This window comes from Schistocerca nitens, chromosome 4 (assembly GCF_023898315.1).
Source record: "Schistocerca nitens isolate TAMUIC-IGC-003100 chromosome 4, iqSchNite1.1, whole genome shotgun sequence".
Lineage (NCBI taxonomy): Eukaryota > Metazoa > Arthropoda > Insecta > Orthoptera > Acrididae > Schistocerca > Schistocerca nitens.
The window spans coordinates 787,173,111-787,193,566 of record NC_064617.1 but is presented as its reverse complement, the minus strand read 5'-3'; the positions used below and the strand labels follow the sequence as shown (position 1 = coordinate 787,193,566).

Genomic DNA, 20,456 nt, shown 5'->3' with positions numbered 1-20,456 from the left:
GCGGGGTTCTGTTTTGAGTGCCCCTCTCATTCAAGTGACTGTCAATGGTCTGCTGATGACTGTGGGGGCCTATGTTGTCCACCTTTTTGTATGCTGATGAGTTTTGCATTTATTTTTGTTCATCTACAATAGGCATTGCTGAACGTAGACTGCAGGTAGTAATGTACCAAGTGTAATCTCAGGCTCTAACTCTTGACTTCCATTTTTTGGCTTCCAAGACCTGCATTATGTATTTTTGTCTTCACTGTCCAGTCCATCCCCATCCACATCTCAACCTTGACAGCCAATCCCTCAACATGGTGGACTCTTACCACCTTTTGGGATTGGTCTTGGATGTGTGGTTGACATGGCTTCTCCATCTTTGTCTGGTAAAGTGGACATGTTGGTCACATCTCAATGCTCTTTGATGCCTTGGCAACACCAACTGGGGTGCAGACCACTCTACTCTGATATGGCTCTACACAGCATTGGTCCAGTGCCATCAAGATTATGGGAGTCTCACATATGGCTTGGCATCACCTATGACTTTACAAATACTAGATCCGATACACCTTTGTGACGTATGACTGGCAACTGGTGCCTTTAGTTGCAGGTTCCGCACCAACAACAGTTAATCACGTATGTGTTACACATAAACTTCTTCCCAGAGCACCCAAACTACCATCTCCTCTTTTGAGATACAGAAATCTAATTCTGACAATGGCAGCCAAGGTATGGAGTTACAATCGCCATCTGCATCTGGACCCTTTTTTTCTGAACTCCAGATTTCCCCTCTAACATCTCTTCATCTTGCCCACTCACGTATACCTACGTAGTGCATCCCCCATCCACAGATCTGTCTTGACATATGATAACGTTCAAAAGATTCTGCTCATCCTGCAGCCCTCCACTGCCAGTTCTTCTCCATTCCCAGTGCATTCTGGGATTCAGTAGTAGTCTATACTGATGGCTTGATGTGTGCTGGTCTCGTCGGCTTTGCCTACATTCATGAGGGATTTAATTAACTCCACTCCTTGCCCTATGGCTGCAGTGTTTTCACTGCGGAATTGGTAACCCTCTCTCGTGCTCTTGAGCGTATCCATTCCTGCACTGTTGACTCCGTCCTTATCTGTAGTAACACTTTGAGCAGTTTACAAACTCTTGACCAGTATTACCCTTTCCATCCCTTGGTCCTGATTTTCCTGGATTCCCTTGTTGCCCTCAAACAATGTGTACGCTCAGTAGTCTTTGTCTGGACCCCAGGTCACATTGTGGTCCCGGGGAACAAAATCACTGACGGACTGACTAAATTAACTATTGGCAAACTTCCTCACAATCAGTTTCCGACATTGGACCATCGATCAGTATTATGCCATGAAGTTCTGATTTTTGTGCCAGACTTATAATCTTCCTGACATGCATCCGCAGCTCATGGTCTCGCGGTTGCGTTCTTGCTTCCCGAGCATGGAGTCTTGGGTTCGATTCCCGGGGGGGTCAGGGATTTTCATCTACCTCGAGATGATTGGGTGTTTGTGTTGTCCTCATCATTTCATCATCATTCATCAAAGTGGCGAGATTGGACTGATAATCGCGCAGTTGAGCACCCCACAAACTGATCATGACTACCCTTGGTGTTTGCAGATGATGCCACAGTGGTCCACTCCAGCCCTCGCCCTATCTGCTCTTATGCTCTTTTGCCCCCTTCTCATGTACTATGTTTGACTTGATGTTCTTCCTTTGTTTTCCTGTGCTTCTTTCACCCTGTTTGTGTCGCTAGTCTTTTCTGGGTGTTGTCAGGTGGGGTGCCTCTGGTAAGTGGGGGAGGTTGTCCGCCGTTGCACTTTCTGCCTTTGGTGGCCCCCGGCTGCTCCCTTGGTGGGGCATCTAACCTGCCTTTCTTCCTTTCCCTCCTTTTCTTCTTCCTTTTCTTGGCTTTGTTGACCTTCAGTAGATCATGGGGTAGCACATTTTGTATTATCGCGAAATAGGGGAGAGTGTCACTCAAATGATACTGGATTTGGGATGGACATCATTAAAACAAAGGCATTTTTTGCTGCGGCAGAAACTTCTCATGAAATTTCAATCACCAACTTTCTCCTCCAAATGCGAAAATATTTTGCTGACGCTGACCTACGTAGAGAAAAATGATCACCATAATCAAATAAGGGAAATCAGAGCTTGCTCGGAAAGATATAGGTGTTAATTTTTTCTGCGCAGTATACGAGATTGGAATAATGGAGAATTGTGAAGGTGGTTCGATGAACCCTCTGCCAGGCACTTAAATGTGATTTGCAGAGTATCAATGTAGATGGGGTTTCTTTCCTTTGGTTTTGCACACTAGGTCCTCCTTTGGTATTTAGTTTTGTTGACTTGTCTGTTAATGGTAGGAGAGATTGACAACCTCGTAGTTTGGTCACTTTAATGATTAAACCAACCATCTGTTAGTAGATTGAATTGAATTGCTCCTTATCTAACATCATGAAGTATCTTACCTGCAGGTTATAGGGAGCAGAGTTCATCTGATCCAATTTAAAAGGTAGTTTTAAAAGTGGTTTGCATTATGCGTTCCAGTTGTATTTTTCAAGAAGTCCTACTTGCTCGGAGATTTTGGATGCCATCCACCGTAAGGGGATGGGTTTTGCCAATGGTGCCTACAGGATCAGCTTCATACCAAAATATTTTACTACATCTGGTGAGTAATTACTACCTATCTGGCAGCAACTCCTGATGGTGTGAAAGGCATGATCTTGTCAGACTCATAATCACCAGTATTTCACCTGGTTGAATGCCGAGCCATGGAACCAACATTTTCAAATTCCCTCACATGTGGGATTTGCACAAGAGCTGACCTACTGACACTAGTGACAAAATTCGAGACCTCCAGGAATGGTATCAGGTGCCAATCTAGATATTCAACAGGTCCAATCTCGGGGAACATATTTTAATTTCATTCATAGAATGATTTTATTAATAAGATACTTGTGCTGGAGTTGTCTGTGTGTGTGTGTGTGTGTGTGTGTGTGTGTGTGTGTGTGTGTGTGTGTTTGTTGAATGTTCATTCACTTTACCTTCCATCATCATTACCATGCATTAGAAAACTATTGCTGGATAAGGAGCTCTTATATGCGTCTCCATGTACTAATGTATTCAGCTGCACTTATCCATGTGGATGCTGTATGTATTTTGATGTCATCTACCAACCTTCCATTAGGTCTTTTCTTTTTTTTCTTCAGTCTTTTCTTATTTTTTGGAGTCCAACAACAAACTTCCTTGATCCATCTAGCATCTATACATACAGCTACATGTACTGTCCACCACCATTTCATTTTTATTGGAGTCAGAATTCTGTCTCCAACTTCAGTCAGTTTTAGATAGTTTATCACATTAAAAGTCCATGTCTCGCAGTCACAAATGGCACAACTTTCAGTAATGGGCACTTGGGAAGCTTAATTTTGAAAAGTAATTTACCAAATGTACTGTAGGCTGATTTTACTTTCCTGTTTATTTCATTTTCTGACCATCCATCAAAGTCTTAAACTGCCCTTATTATTAGCTGAAAAGAACCAGTTTTGCTTATTCCTTACGTCAATTTGTTTTCTGGATTGCAAAGGAAGTGCTCTATCAGAGTGACTAACTTGTTCAGAGTGTATTCTCATAAACCACGTTTGTTGTTTTGCTTTCGATTGCAAATAATAATAAGTTTTGCGGTCCTTCAACGTGAGAACATGCTACACGAGTTGTCTGTAGTAAAAATGTGATTATTTTAAATTCACCGTGCAACATTAGAATGTTTTCCTTTAAACTTTTTTGATAGTCACATAGTCACTAGTCTTACTGGAAAGTGGAGCCTTCAAAAGCTGAATGGTAAGTTAGTTGAAACGAGTGGAATTCATGATGTGAACTCTGATTTGCCTTTTTTTCTGATTAGTATTTTCACTTCTATGATGTTGTTTAGAAACATTTTTGTGAGGACATACCCGGAACACTGAGTGAATCCATCATTGTCGTCATCATCATCATCATCATCATCATTATTATTATTATTATTATTATTATTATTATTCACATACGGGCCCATAAGGACCACTCGAGATACAATCCGTCAAGGTCACTTTTGATGGTTGGCCTTCCTTTGTGTCCAAATTTGTTTCATTCTTTCAGAATGAAGTTTCTTTCACCAGACCATGGTGTTCCAGTCCGTTTTCTAATTTCCCTCTGCTCAACTTTCCAAGCAAATATCTTTTGCCTGAATGTTTTTCTATCTGTAACATCTGCTTGAGCTATATCAGCTACTTTAAGATCCTCCCTAATAGCAGTGATCCATTTAATTGGCTCAGTTTTGACTTTATTTATTTTTTCGTAGAATTCTACTATTTGTTTTGTCAACCTAGTGGGTGCCATTCTGTTAATGTGTCCATAATATTTAAATCTTTGTTTTCTCATGTCACCATTTATGCCTGCGTATTCTTCTATTTCCTTATTACTTCTCAGCCTATAAGTTTCCCCATCAGTAATTTTGGGGCCTAATATTTTCCTAATAATATTTTTTTTTTTTCCTTTTCAATTTCTTCAATATCCCTCTTTCTATTTAATGTTTCTGTTTCATAAGGACATTCAGGTTTAATTACGGTGTTGTAATGCCTAAGTTTACTGAATGTAGAAAGTGATTTTTTTATTATAAATATTTTGTATTAATCTGAATGCAGTTTTCATTTTTTGTCAGCAATCTTCATTCACAACTTTTTCCAGAGTGTTTTCTTGTATGATTTCCCCCAAGTATTCAAACTGAAAAACCCTTTTTATTTTTCCATATTTTGTGTTCAAAAACTTTGGTGCTTGTTTGTTGCATGTATGAATATATTCCGTTTTTTCGAATGACATTTGTAGTCCTACTTTTTCCGCAACTTCTTTAAGAATTTCAGATTGTTTTGAGCTGTGGTAATATCCCTAGTTAAGATTGTTAGATCATCTGCAAAGGTGAGGCAATCTACTCTAATATTACTTCTGCCTAAATTGATTGATTGATCTATGGTTTGACTCGACTTTTGCTCTCGCCATTCTGTAATCACCTATTCTAAAAAAACAGTTAAACAGTAATGGGGAGAGTCCATCTCCCTGTTTAACACCAGTCTTTGTATCAAATGGTTCAGAAATTTCTGCCATGAATTCAAGTCTAGTGCTAATGTCATCAGTTAATGTTTCCTTACTCAGTGTTAGAGTTTTATTATCTAGCCCTTGCTCCTTTAAAATTTGGAAAAGAGATTCATTATCAACTGAGTCAGAGGCCTTTTTAAAATCCACAAATGTACATACAACATTGTTACCAGAAATCCTTTGGTGCCTGAGGATTAGTTTTAAATTGTTTTGGACAGGATCTGTGTGGTCAAAAGCCTACTTGGTATTCACCAGTTTTAGGCTGTAACTGTTCTGCTTGATCGAGTAAATAATGCGAGAGAATTTTTTATGTGACCAGGAAAAGAGATACTCCTCTGTAATTATTAACAGCAGTTCTATCCCCTTTTTTATGCAATTAGGGCAGTTTTCCAGTTCTCAGGTATTTTCTCAATTTGCCAGATATGTCCTATTAGTTGAGTGATCTCTCTCCTAGTGTTAGAACCAGCTGAAGTTAGTAGTTCTGCAACAAAACAGTTTTCTCCAGATACTTTATTGTTTTTAAATCTCTTAATTTGTTTAATTATTTCGATTTTGATGGGTTCTTTAGAGTTAAAGTTGGAGTCATTAATTTGCAGTGGTTGGAATTTATTTGCTGGTTCTGTTTCTCAAAATAATTAGCAAGTACCTTACAATTTTCCTGGTTGTTAGGAGCCAAACAGTCATTTTCATTTTTGTAGCAAAGACTTTGAGGTAGGTAACCAGTTAGTTTTGTTTTGAATGTTCTATAAAAGTTTCTTATATTGTTCTTTTGGAAGTCTTTTTCGATTTCTAAAAGTTGGGTATTTTTGTAGTTTCTTTTAGTCTGTCAGATTAATTTAGATGTTTCTTTTTTTACTGTTAGAAAGATGATGTACATATTTTCACTTTTGTTGCTATTCCAGTTTTTGAATGCCGTATGCCCAGACTTAACTGCAGTTTCATAATCCGCTTTCCACCAAGGGTGTTTTTGTTTCTTTCGAAGCAGAATTAAATTTTGTGCTGTTGTGATGAACTTTTCTTTTAGGCTTTGCCAATTAGTGAATTGTTTTTTGTCAAGTTTGCTTGTTAGAGTTAGGGTTATTTTAGCAGTGTCAAATTTTGGGATAACAATTTTTGTTTTGAAGAGTTTTTGAGGTTGAAGTTTTACTGTTATTCGCATTAAATAATGGTCAGAATCTATATTAGCCCCTTTCCTAACTTGGACGTTTAAAATTTCTCTGTAGTTAGAGTATGAAATTGCTACATGATAGATTTGAAAAAAATTCCCCAATAAATGTATTGGGTGCCTGCCAAGTTTCTTGTTTGGAAGGGTTCTTTTCAAACTGTGGTGACATGATTTTAAGGAAAATTTTTGCATATTTCAGCAAGTCCTTGGCCATTTTGGTTTATCCATTTACACACTGGAAATCCACCCTCTGTTATGAGTATTAAAATCACCCATTAAAATTATAACATTGTTTGAGGGAGTTTTCAAGATGATGCTTTCTAACATTTCCCAAACTTCATTAACTTCTTTAGGTTTTTTATGGTTATCCTCATTGACTGGCATATGGGCATTAATTAAAATGTGTGCCTTATTTGCACATTCAAGAAAAATTGTCATTAGTCTGCTATTAATTGGTTTTACCTCCATTATTGATTTAAAAATATTTTTGGAGACTGCAAGTCCCAGATGTCGTATATTATTAAGTATTTTTTTATCAGTTTTACTTTTAAAAAGACAATAATTGCTGAAATCCATAGTGTTATTGTCATCATTTGTGTTCCTGGAATTGGCAGAATTTGAATATTCTATTCTTTTAATGTATCTCCCAATTTATGAAGTTTACCTGGTTGCAAAAGTGTTGATATGTTAAGTGTTGCAAAAACATTATTTCTTTCAGTTTTAAGTTGACCAGAGACTCGGACACCCTCTGTTGAGTCACACTGCATTTTAACCTGGCCGCCCCAGAATCCGAAAGACCAGTTGTGGCAGTAATACTGGCAGTGAATTGACCACCTGGGGTAATACTGTGATTATCAAAATGCTCCGTGGTGATTGTACCTGAAATCTTGTGGGATTGAGTAGACTCATTGAGTGAACTCAGTATGTTAAGCCTGGAAGGGTTAGTTCCAGAATATAAATTTCAGCCGCACCACTGGTGAACAGACTTTGCCACTTGCTACAACACAGACATAAAGTTGATTTGGTTTTATTTTTCCTTGGTCCATGACTGCTTATTGTGTAGTCGCAGCTATCTTTATTATATTGCACAACTCATTGGGTAAGACAATTTTTCCAGAGTGCAGATCAATGTGATATGTACCATTTCCAAGTTGCATCCCAGAACATTCAAGAATATTGTAGAACATTTGAAAATATTCATTAACACTGAGAAATATTCATAAAAGCTTGAGAACATTATAGAACAGTCCCATATTTTTTCCATGAAATGTATATTGACGAAAAAAAGACAAATGATACCCCAGTGACCACCAGGATGTGATGGTGATCACTTCACTCATATCTCTACAACCACATCATCAACTCCCACACAATCACTATAGTACACAACGGGGAAAGTTAATTTACAGTGAAGTGGCCTATTTGTGAAAAGTGTGACAGGAGCATCTGTCAAAGAAAGCTTGCAAACATACATCTAACAGAAATGCAAAATAATGTGCCAGTATTTGAACATCATATTTGTTTCACAATTTTTACTGTTACCCAACTCAATACGGCTGTTACAACATCTAAAATAGTTTCTTTGGCACTTTTCAGGTGATGGTAAAATTCTGTACCGAATGCGTGGTCATTCGACAGAAGTTGTATCATTATCATGGTGCCCTGTCAGCCAAAATGTGTGCAGTCAGCAAGAGGAGAACAAAGACATGTTGCTTGCATCGGGTGGAAAAGACAAAGAAGTCTACGTCTGGCGTGCTGGAGGTGATGGCCGTTACGAGCTGTTGCTGAATTTACCTGATGCTCCTTTAACTGGTCAACACAGGTTTGGAAGCTTGGAATCTTCTGCAGTTGCCGAAATTTACCAATATATTTAAAAAGATTATTATTTGTAAAATAAGCAACTTTTGATATGTTCTCATTTGAGTGAATTTTTTTTAATGCATTGTGCTGGTTCTGGTAATAGTGATATCTCTTATAGTTTTCTGCTAATAATGGTAACTGTTACAGTTTGGTTACAAATGTGAAAAGTTTAATCTAGGAAAAGACATATCAGATCTGATAAAGGTGCCGTGCACAGCAGCTGTCTATCTGAAAATCTTGGAAAGTATCAAATCATTTTGAATACAGAACTGTTTGAAATTTAGTGCCTTATTATAGATTTCTGCCAAGCATTTCAGGGTGATCATTTTGCCTAGGTGACAATTTTCATTTGTGTAACATTTACTGTATAGTTAAACTGGTGTTCATCTACCCTGTGGTGTAGAGGACAATGAGGCACATCAATCTTTTGCCATATGGAACTTTTCCTACTGCCTCTCTCTCCAGTAGTCCCTTCTCCTGCAGTGAATCTTCAGATCAGCCTTAAAAAGTCATTTTTGAGGGCTTTAGTCCTATCTTATCTCTCACTTTTCCTTCCTCCATTTACCTTAGCAAGCAGTCTTTTGACATTTACTGGAAATGTCCAGACCGCTTCAGTACTTGCTTGTGTAAGTTTTCGCTAGCACCTTTTCACTTAAGTTTTTCCGAATGACAATGTTTTGAAACTTACCTATGCCAGTTTGGTTTTGCAATTTTGGAAGTATCTTATTGCTTCTCCTTGCATCTTTTTTGCACTCTTACATCCCATCAAATATTTACATCCATGTTCTTCATCTGTTTGTGTTATAGATCAGGAGTCAGCTTATATATTAACTTTAAACTCGCCAGTGAGGTTCTGTGATGTCATTGCCAAACTTTGTGTCTGTGTGCTTGGATATTCAATTTAGAAGCCTCTGCTACTGCTCATTTAACTGAAAACTCATCACTTTAGCCTGTTGTCAGGTACAAGCGGACTCAATCTGCTTAGAAAGGAGAGCGAGTACATGAGTTTACAAGTATAACTGCACACTGAGGCGTTGCCGCAACGTACGGAATCGCTGGACGTGATGATTGTCGTGTGTGTGTGTGTGTGTGTGTGTGTGTGTGTGTGTGTGTGTGGAAGAGAGAGAGAGGAGGAAAATGTCAATATTCATGGATATGACAGGAATGCTTGTTTGAAGCATGTGGACATAAGCCCTATTCCAGATGGTTTCTGAGATAGAACACATTTAATGTAAAACTGGAAACATTTAATGTACATTTGCTTTTGATATAATGATATGCATATATGTGTTTTACCTACCCAAACTCTGTGGCTTCTTATTTGAGCCCAACCTACCTTTTTGCCTGGAACCTCTTTGTTCAGGATGCCTTTCTGCCATGGAACTAGTGTGCTGAATGCATTTTCATCCATACTGTGATGTGAGTGAAGTAGTGCGAGGGATTGAGAGTGTATCAGTGGGAAGCATCAGTTAACTGTGTTTGTACATTCACTGGTTAAAATTCCACACATCTTTATTAATGAAGATTATGCAGATATGGCAGACGTTTATGGTTTGTGCAATGGTTGTACTGCTGCTGCTGAAGAAGAATACTGTCAGCACTTTCAGACCTCTGGAATTCCTGGTCATAGAGAGTTTACTAGAGCTTTACATGAAACAGGTATTTTTTTCAAGTTCCGATTTTTCGTAACACACTGTTGAAATGGTGCAGTGTGGTCCACCTACCGCAACACAGCTACTTTCTGTGCAAATCTATGTCCCACGAACACATGCTGATAGTTTTTAAAGCACATGGTTTAATGTTTAACCTGACAATGTATTGAATAATACAGAAAAAATGATGACGTTTGTAAAATGTGTTCTATCTCAGAAACAATTTGGAATAGAACATAACATATTCATATGAAGTTTTTTCCTTCAGTTGGTTGTTCCTGCTGTATCCCTGAAAATTGACTATTTCATCAGGGTAACCCTGTATGTATATGTGTAATGGGCAGTCAAATGGAAACCAAACAGACTGAAAAAAGTAAGTAAACTGTTTATTATTATTATTACAAATGTAGTAAATGTAACTGTAATACATTTGTTCCAGTGTGAGAAAAAATTGTCAATGGCTTCATGGCAAAAAGTTTGCAGTTGCCTACAGAATCATGATTGTACCCAAGGGTGTATCTCTTTGTCCAACGCAAGTCAGTGGGCACAAATGTCCTTCTTCAGGGCACAAAAAATTTGCAAATCACAAGGGAAGAGATCAGGACTATGGAGGATGTGTAAGGGTTTCCCAGCAAAACTTCTGCACAGTAGTTGAAACAACAGGCATACCAGCTCCTGGAAAGTCATGACCTCCTTCGACTGCAAGGGCCTGTTTCTCATCCACTTTCCGGAACACGGCACCACATTTAATGCACAGTAGCATGTGGACACTTTGTAAAAATTGAAGCTTGCCCTTGAGTCCAAATGCTCAAGAATGTTGACAGATACCATCGTTCTCTTGGTGGATAATGCCTGCCCACATGTTGCCAAGGATATATTGAATATGCTGCAGAAGTTTTGCTGGAAGCCATTAAATGTCTTCCATAAGGGTCCATTCTCTCCCCATGTGGTTTCCATATGTTTGGAGCTCTGAAGAAATACATTCATGGCTCTCTATTTGCTCCAAAGAGCTGCACACCTGAGTATAATCATGATTCTGTAGGCAATGGCAAACACATTGCCATGTAGCCATTGACTGTCTTGTGTCACAATGGGATGTAGATGTTAACAGTTATGATGGTATATATCTGGGGATTGTGAGGGCCATCCGTTAAGTACCCTGTCTGCCAATCCGTTCATCAAATTTTTCATCTAGAAAGTCCGTGATAGTAACTGCATAGTGCTGGGGTGCCCCATCCTGTCACTACATAAACTTTCCTGTGTTCTAAAAATGGACTATTCTCCATTGCCACAAGTGGATTTGTAGAATCCCAGTAGACACAGTTATGTCTGTTCACTCTGCCATTCACCTAAAAAGTTGCTTTGTCACTCCAATGAATACTTTTGCACAATTTGCATCTCGATTTTTGTCGCAATGTGTATAAAATACAGAATTCCGTACGCCTATCTTGATCATCTTCATTTTTGGGTTTGAAGTAAAGTGGGCCTATATGATCTCTTTCAGGTGTTTCTGAATTCTCTGTGGGCTTGGTTGTGCAATTCCATAATCCTTGGACACTTTTCTTTAAGGTTTAGTCAGTAGCAAACTTTGGCTTACCTAAATGAGGAAGCTCCACCATTGACACAGTCTCTTCAAATCTTAATAAATCCAATTTGCAGATATCTTGTTAAGATGGAGATTGGATGTTTGGAAAACATTCTTAAAAAATCACACTAATCACTGTAATTATGACCATGTTTCTATCTTGTTCGCAAAACAAATGTGCACACTGTTGTGTAGTTAACTTTCTGTTCATTGTTTCTCAGATAACAACAGTTAACAAAACTTCAAGCTCCACTACACACAGCAGGCGGCTACACAGGTAGCAGGGATTGTGTGGCGTGGACTGGGCGGTTTTTTAGGTTAGATGGCCTCGGGCAGGTACAGGAAGGGCAACAGCCTCAAAGGGTGCGGGGCAAAATCAGGACATGCGGGGACCAAGCAGCAATCGGTATTATAATTTTAAACTGTCAAAGCTGCATTGGTAAAGTACCAGAACTTCAAGCGCTGATAGAAAGCACTGAAGCTGAAATCGTTATAGGTACAGAAAGCTGGCTGAAGCCAGAGATAAATTCTGCCGAAATTTTTACAAAGGCAGAGATGGTGTTTAGAAAGGATAGATTGCATGAAACTGGTGGTGGCGTGTTTGTCGCTGTTAGTAGTAGTTTATCCTGTAGTGAAGTAGAAGTGGATAGTTACTGTGAATTATTATGGGTGGAGGTTACACTCAACAACTGAGCTAGGTTAATAATTGGCTCCTTTTACCAACCTCCCGACTCAGCAGCATTAGTGGCTGAACAACTGAGAGAAAATCTGGAATACATTTCACATAAATGGTCTCAGCATGTTATAGTCTTAGGTGGAGATTTCAATTTACCAGATATAGACTGGGACACTCAGATGTTTAGGACGGGTGGTAGGGACAAAGCATTGAGTGACATTATACTGAGTGCACTATCCGAAAATTACCTCGAGCAATTAAACAGAGAACCAATTCGTGGAGATAACATCTTGGACCTACTGATAACAAACAGACCCGAACTTTTCGACTCTGTAAGCTCAGAGCAGGGAATCAGTGATCATAAGGCCATTGCAGCATCCCTGAATATGGACGTAAATAGGAATATAAAAAAAGGGAGGAAGGTTTATCTGTTTAGCAAGAGTAATAGAAGGCAGATTTCAGACTACCTAAAAGATCAAAACGAAAATTTCTGTTCCGACACTGACAATGTTGAGTGTTTATGGAAAAAGTTCAGGGCAATCGTAAAATGCTGTTTTAGACAGGTACGTGCCGAGTAAAACTGTGAGGGACGGGAAAAACCCACCGTGGTTCAACAACAAAGTTAGGAAACTACTGCGAAAGCAAAGAGGGCTTCACTGCAAGTTTAAACGCAGCCAAAACCTCTCAGACAAACAGAAGCTAAACAATGTCAAAGTTAGCATAAGGAGGGCTATTCGTGAAGCGTTCAGTGAATTCGAAAGTAAAATTCTATGTACTGACTTGACAGAAAATCCTAGGAAGTTCTGGTCGTACGTTAAATCAGGAAGTGGCTCGAAACAGCATATCCAGACACTCCGAGATGATGATGGCATTGAAACAGAGGATGACACGCGTAAAGCTGAAATACTAAACACCTTTTTCCAAAGCTGTTTCACAGAGGAAGACCGCACTGCAGTTCCTTCTCTAAACCCTCGCACAAACGAAAAAATGGCTGACATCGAAATAAGTGTCCAAGGAATAGAAAAGCAACTGGAATCACTCAACAGAGGAAAGTCCACTGGACCTGACGGGATACCAATTCGATTCTACACAGAGTACACGAAAGAACTTGCCCCCTTCTAACAGCCGTGTTACGCACGTCTCTAGAGGAACGGAAGGTTCCAAATGATTGGAAAAGAGCACAGGTAGTCCCAGTATTCAAGAAGGGTCGTCGAGTAGATGCGCAAAACTATAGACCTATATCTCTGACGTCGATATGTTGTAGAATTTTAGAACATGTTTTTTTCTCGCGTATCATGTCGTTTCTGGAAATCCATAATGTACTCTGTAGGAATCAACATGGTTTCCGGAAACAGCGATCATTTGAAACCCAACTCGCTTTATTTGTTCATGAGACCCAGAAAATATTAGATACAGGCTACCAGGTAGACGCCATTTTCCTTGACTTCTGGAAGGCATTCGATACAGTTCCGCACTGTCGCCTGATAAACAAAGTAAGAGCCTACGGAATATCAGACCACCTGTGTGGCTGGATTGAAGAGTTTTTAGCAACCAGAACACAGCATGTTGTTCTCAATGGAGAGACGTCTACAGACGTTAAAGTAACCTCTGGCGTGCCACAGGGGAGTGTTATGGGAACATTGCTTTTCACAGTATATATAAATGACCTCGTAGATAGTGTCGGAAGTTCCATGCGGCTTTTCGCGGATGATACTGTAGTATACAGAGAAGTTGCAGCATTAGAAAATTTCAGCGAAATGCAGGAAGATCTGCAGCGGATAGGCACTTGGTGCAGGGAGTGGCAACTGGCCCTTAACATTGACAAATGTAATGTATTGCGAATACATAGAAAGAAGGATCCTTTATTGTATGATTATATGATAGCAGAACAAACACTGGTAGCGGTTACTTCTGTAACATATCTGGGAGTATGCGTGCGGAACGATTTGAAGTGGAATGATCGTATAAAATTAATTGTTGGTAAGGCGGGTACCAGGTTGAGATTCATTGGGAGAGTCCTTAGAAAATGTAGTCCATCAACAAAGGAGGTGGCTTACAAAACACTCGTTCGACCTGTATTTGAGTATTGCTCATCAGTGTGGGATCCGTACCAGGTCGGGTTGACAGAGGAGATAGAGAAGATCCAAAGAAGAGCGGTGCGTTTCGTTACAGGGTTATTTGGTAAGCGTGATAGCGTTACGGAGATGTTTAGCAAACTCAAGTGGCAGACTCTGCAAGAGAGGCGCTCTGCATCGCGGTGTAGATTGCTGTCCAGGTTTCGAGAGGGTGCGTTTTGGATGAGGTATCGAATATATTGCTTCTCCCCCCCACCCCCCACCCCCCACTTATACCTCCCGAGGAGATCATGAATGTAAAATTAGAGAGATTCGAGCACTCACGGAGGCTTTCCGGCAGTCGTTCTTCCCGTGAACCATACGCGACTGGAACAGGAAAGGGAGGTAATGACAGTGGCACGTAAAGTGCCCACCGCCACACACCATTGGGTAGCTTGCGGAGTATAAATGTAGATGTAGATGTAGTGGCAACTGATTTATGGCTCAGTCCATAGATGACATTCTCATTGCATGAAGTTCAGAAAAAGAACACTTGCGACATCCAACCACTCATTTTGAACATCTTGCTAACTATGGTCTGAAGATTAAAGTAGGGAAGTCTGTTTGGCACTCAGAAAATAAACTCTTTAGGCTACATTATTAAGCCAGAAGGTGTCAAACCAGACTTGGAGAGAGTATCAGGCATTGTAAAAACACCTCATCCAGAAATAGTGAATCAATTGCAACCATTTCTTGGCACACCCTACATCTTCACCATCTTCTTGAATGTGCTACACAAAACAAAACTTTTCTAAATGACTATCTGGAGGGATGTAAGAAAAATGACAAAAGGAACATAGAGTAGACTCCATAAACAACTGAACAATTTGAAAAATAAAATGAAAATCTAGTCCAAGCTGCACTGCTAACTTTCCTAATTGTTGGGTATGAGTTTGCATTATTTGTGAATCCATTATTTTTCACCACAGGAGCAGCCCTACAAAAGAATCTTAGACTCATTGTGAACCTCCTTAGCCTCAGCAGTGCAATTAACATTCTCTGGTTCCCCCCTTGGCAAGATCACCAGACTTAAAAGTTTCAGCATCAGTACAAATAGATTCACACACACTTCCCATATATTCATTACTCATCATATTATTTGTATCATAAAGATCAAAGTTATCATCATCATCATTAACGCTTTCGTCCCCTCCTCCCCCCCAACATTCTTACTCGTCTCTTCACTGTGTAGATTATGAAAACATTCTACATTTAGTCTACATTCATATCTTCACCCAGTTTCTAAATCTCTCCTATTGCATGTATCAGACTTCATTGCCTTCAAAAAATTTCTATCAAAATGTAATCTACCCATCTGCTGAGCCCCCTTACTATTGAATCCTCCTATGTATATCTCGCAAAGAGACCATGAGGATAAAGTCAGAGAGATTAGAGCCCACACAGAAGCATACCGACAATCTTTCTTTCCACGGACAATACAAGACTGGAATAGAAGGGAGAACCGATAGAGGTACTCAAAGTACCCTCCACCACACACCGTCAGGTGGCTTGCGGAGTATGGATGTAGATGTAGATGTAGATCTCACATTACCGTCTTTGGTCCTATAGTGTTTTGCCTGATTCCAGTGTTTTCTCTCACTCCAAACTGACAGACACCTATTGAGGTAACCTTCAGTCGTCCTGATCAGTGTCTCTGTTGTCTTGTCTCAAGTTATGGTTATTCCCTCCTCTCTCTCCCATGGTCTATTCCTGTTATCTATTTCTCTGTTACTCTTCATGTCTCTATCATTCCATTGATTGTCCCTTCTATTTTCTCATTTCTGAAGTCATTCCCATCGCTCATCATATAGTTATCCCGATTATTACTCTGATTCCACCAGTTTGGTTGATATCTCTAATTCATACGAAAGTTACTGTCTTTTGCTTTCCATTTCGTTCTAAGGTGCTGTTGATTTTTTCCATGTATTTTCGGAATTACTCTGCAAATTTGTGTAGTCCATACACAAGTCCCCGCTGTGCTCTATTTGGAAATCTCCTTTTCAATGCATCAATTTGAGTGAGTTCATTACATGGTTTGTTTAAATGAATTAGTCTCCTAAGTTGTTTTTTGCAAAATGAAATTTCTTGCCTGCCCCTTTCTATAAATCGCTCCATTCAAAAATTCACTCTTTATTCTTACTTGCTCTGTTTCAGACCAAAATGTATTAAAAGAATACCTCTTAGATTCATCATAAAACATATCAGTATTAATATTTTGATTTACCCATGATAGTGCCTACTTATCCAAAAACTTCTTTACAAATTTGATTTTTAAATCCTCAGTCGTACTACTTACAAAGTTTCCCCCACATTGGGTAAAAAATCAGTAGGGTCAGTTGTACTGTCACCTGGAAATTGCTTAAGCAAAAGCAAGCACGATTGTTACTAAAGCTTTCAGCTACAACATTTTCCTGCAACTCAATAAATTTCTTGTTCATACCGTTTGTTTTACTACTACATGCAGCTGTATTGGTAGATAGAAGTTTTTTTTTTACCTGAGTGACTTTGGAGTCTAATCCAATACTATTATTACAGTGATTGTCTAATTTTCTGACTTCCTCTTATTTATTACATTTTTTGTTAAAAAGTAATTTTCTTCATAATTTTCTGATCAACTATGAAATTGTGTTCAGTACGAGTAATTTCCATGATGAGTTGTGTCAGGAGTACCATCTTTAGTTTCCACAAACACAAAACCTTTTTCCAATCTGTTTCTTCTTCATTTATAAGCTTTGTTAGCTCCTCTTTGTTTTTAGTTATTCTTGTGTTGCTATTTTCCAGTTGTGATTTAAGGTTCTTCAGTGTATTGTTTCAGCAATTTGACCATATAAGGTACTAGTTAAACTATTAGCTGTTTCGGTAATTCTGCCACCTAAAGCTACAGCTGTTTTAGTAATTCTACCAGTTATGTTCTTTGTTTCACCTATTAACCTTGACAATAATTCTACAATTCCACCGTTCAAGCCTGCAGCTTCAGTTATGTCAAAACCAAGAAATGATGAACAAGCACTCACATTACCACTTCCTGCTGCTCACTGTAACAAATCTGTGTGTGTGCTACCTCATTGTTAACTTTGCTTTCACTTTAATTATCGGTAATGCTGTTGTTCAAACTCGAAACATTGTATACTACCTGTTCCTGATTTTCTGCTGGTACAATGCCTTGCTTACTCTTGCTTGCCATATTGATAAACAAACACAGTGCTAAATACTTTGAATGAAAATTTCGGTCCTCACACTAAAATTCTAGTTTTCAAACAAAATTTTTTACCACACATGAAAAAGAATAACAATCAAAGTACTTTTCCTAATTGTCACAGATGACATAATTCCACTCCTCAAACATTTTTTTTTTTTTGTGTCCACTTTTCAGTTCTCGTCTCTCTATTCACTTTCTGGTGTCAATATATAATCCATTTCAGATTTCCATGCCAGTGCTTTCTTTTAAATTTTCCATTGTATCATCCATTATTGTATAAATCACACTGAAAGTCAGAAAGCCAACCGAAGTGGCCGTGCGGTTCTAGGCGCTGCAGTCTGGAACCACGAGACAGCTATGGTCGCAGGTTCGAATCCTGCCTCGGGCATGGATGTGTGTGATGTCCTTAGGTTAGTTAGGTTTAACTAATTCTAAGTTCTAGGGGACTAATGACCTCAGAAGTTGAGTCCCATAGTGCTCAGAGCCATTTGAATCGATTTTTGATTTGAAAGTCAGAATTCTGTATGCAAAACCTCATTAGCAGGACAGCCATAATACCAGACTGGACAGCCATAATCCCAGACTCTCCATCAAAATTAAAGTATCACAGGACTGTCTATGTGTTGTGGTTAGCAGAAAATGTTGTTGTTGTGGTCTTCAGTCCTGAGACTGGTTTGATGCAGCTCTCCATGCTACTCTATCCTGTGCAAGCTTCTTCATCTCCCAGTACCTACTGCAACATACATCTTTTTGAATCTGTTTAGTATATTCATCTCTTGGTCTCCCTCTACGATTTTTACCCTGCACGCTGCCCTCCAATACTAAATTGGTGATCCCTTGATGCCTCAGAACATGTCCTAGCAACCGATCCCTTCTTCTAGTCAAGTTGTGCCACAAACTTCTCTTCTCCCCAATCCTATTCAATACCTCCTCATTAGTTATGTGATCTACCCATCTAATCTTCAGCATTCTTCTGTAGCACCACATTTCGAAGGCTTCTATTCTCTTCTTGCTTAAATTATTTATCGTCCATGTTTCACTTCCATACATGGCTACATTCCATACATCACATTCAGAAATGACTTCCTGACACTTAAATCTATACTCGATGTTAACAAATTTCTCTTCTTCAGAAACACTTTCCTTGCCATTGCCAGTCTACATTTTATATCCTCTCTATTTCGACCATCATCAGTTATTTTGCTCCCCAAATAGCAAAACTCCTTTACTACTTTAAGTGTATCATTTCCTAATCGAATTCCCTCAGCATCACCCGACTTAATTCGACTACATTCCATTATCCTTGTTTTGCTTTTGTTGATGTTCATCTTATATCCTCCTTTCAAGACACCATCCATTCCGTTCAACTGCTCTTCCAAGTCTTTTGCTGTCTCTGACAGAATTACAATGTCATCGGCGAACCTAAAAGTTTTTACTTCTTCTCCATGAATTTTAATACCTACTCCAAATTTTTCTTTTGTTTCCTTTACTGCTTGCTCAATATACAGATTGAATAACATCGGGGAGAGGTTACAACCCTGTCTCACTCTTTTCCCAACCACTGCTTCCCTTTCATGCCCCTCGACTCTTATAACTGCCATCGGGTTTCTGTACAAATTGTAAATAGCCTTTCGCTCCCTGTATTTTACCCCTGCCACCTTCAGAATTTGAAAGAGAGTATTCCAGTTAACGTTGTCAAAAGCTTTCTCTAAGTCTATAAATGCTAGAAACGTAGGTTTGCCTTTCCTTAATCTTTCTTCTAAGATAAGTCGTAAGGTTAGTATTGCCTCACGTGTTCCAACATTTCTACGGAATCCAAACTGATCTTCCCCGAGGTCCGCTTCTACCAGTTTCTCCATTCGTCTGTAAAGAATTCGCGTTAGTATTTTGCAGCCATGACTTATTAAACTGATAGTTCGGTAATTTTCACATCTGTCAACACCTGCTTTCTTTGGGATTGGAATTATTATATTCTTCTTGAAGTCTGTGGATATTTCGCCTGTCTCATACATCTTGCTCACCAGATGGTAGAGTTTTTTCATGACTGCCTCTCCCAAGGCCATCAGTAGTTCTAATGGAATGTTGTCTACTCCCGGGGCCTTGTTTCGACTAAGGTCTTTCAGTGCTCTGTCAAACTCTTCACGCAGTATCTTATCTCCCATTTCATCTTCATTTACACCCTCTTCCATTTCCATAATATTGTCCTCAAGTACATCGCCCTTGTATAAACCCTCTATACACTCCTTCCACCTTTCTGCCTTCCCTACTTTGCTTAGAACTGGGTTGCCATCTGAGCTCTTGATATTCATACAAGTGGTTCTCTTCTCTCCAAAGGTCTCTTTAATTTTCCTGTAGGCAGTATCTATCTTACCCCTAGTGAGACAAGCCTCTACATCTTTACATTTGTCCTCTAGCCATGCCTGCTTAGCCATTTTGCACTTCCTGTTGATCTCATTTTTGAGACGTTTGTATTCCTTTTTGCCTGCTTCATTTACTGCATTTTTATATTTTCTCCTTTCATCAATTAAATTCAATATTTCTTCTGTTACCCAAGGAGTTCTACTAGCCCTCGTCTTTTTAGCTACTTGATCCTCTGCTGCCTTCACTACTTCATCCCTCAAAGCTACCCATTCTTCTTCTACTGTATTTCTTTCCCCCATTCCTGTCAATTGTTCCCTTATGCTCTCCCTGAAACTCTCTACAACCTCTGGTTCTTTCTGTTTATCCAGGTCCCATCTCCTTAAATTCCCACCTTTTTGCAGTTTCTTCAGTTTCAGTCTGCAGTTCATAACCAATAGATTGTGGTCAGAGTCCACATCTGCCTGTGGAAATGTCTTACAATTTAAAATCTGGTTCCCAAATCTCTGTCTTACCATTATATAAGCTATCTGAAACCTGTCAGTATCTCCAGGCTTCTTCCATGTATACAGCCTTCTTTTATGACTCTTGAACCAAGTGTTAGCTATGATTAAGTTATGCTCTGTGCAAAATTCTACCAGGCGGCGTCCTCTCATTTCTTACCTCCATATTCACCTACTATGTTTCCTTCTCTTCCTTTTCCTACTGACGAAT

General features: G+C 39.2%; 1 protein-coding gene across 1 annotated transcript in view; it reads left to right on the top strand.

Annotated features, from left to right (window-relative positions):
- LOC126253158 (gem-associated protein 5) overlaps positions 1–20,456 on the top strand; it is a 413,052-nt gene that overhangs the window by 18,676 nt on the left and 373,920 nt on the right. Inside the window, exon 3 of the mRNA XM_049954316.1 lies at positions 7,895–8,120. Coding sequence (XP_049810273.1) covers positions 7,895–8,120 — 226 coding nt within the window. The remainder of the gene's footprint in view (positions 1–7,894; positions 8,121–20,456) is intronic.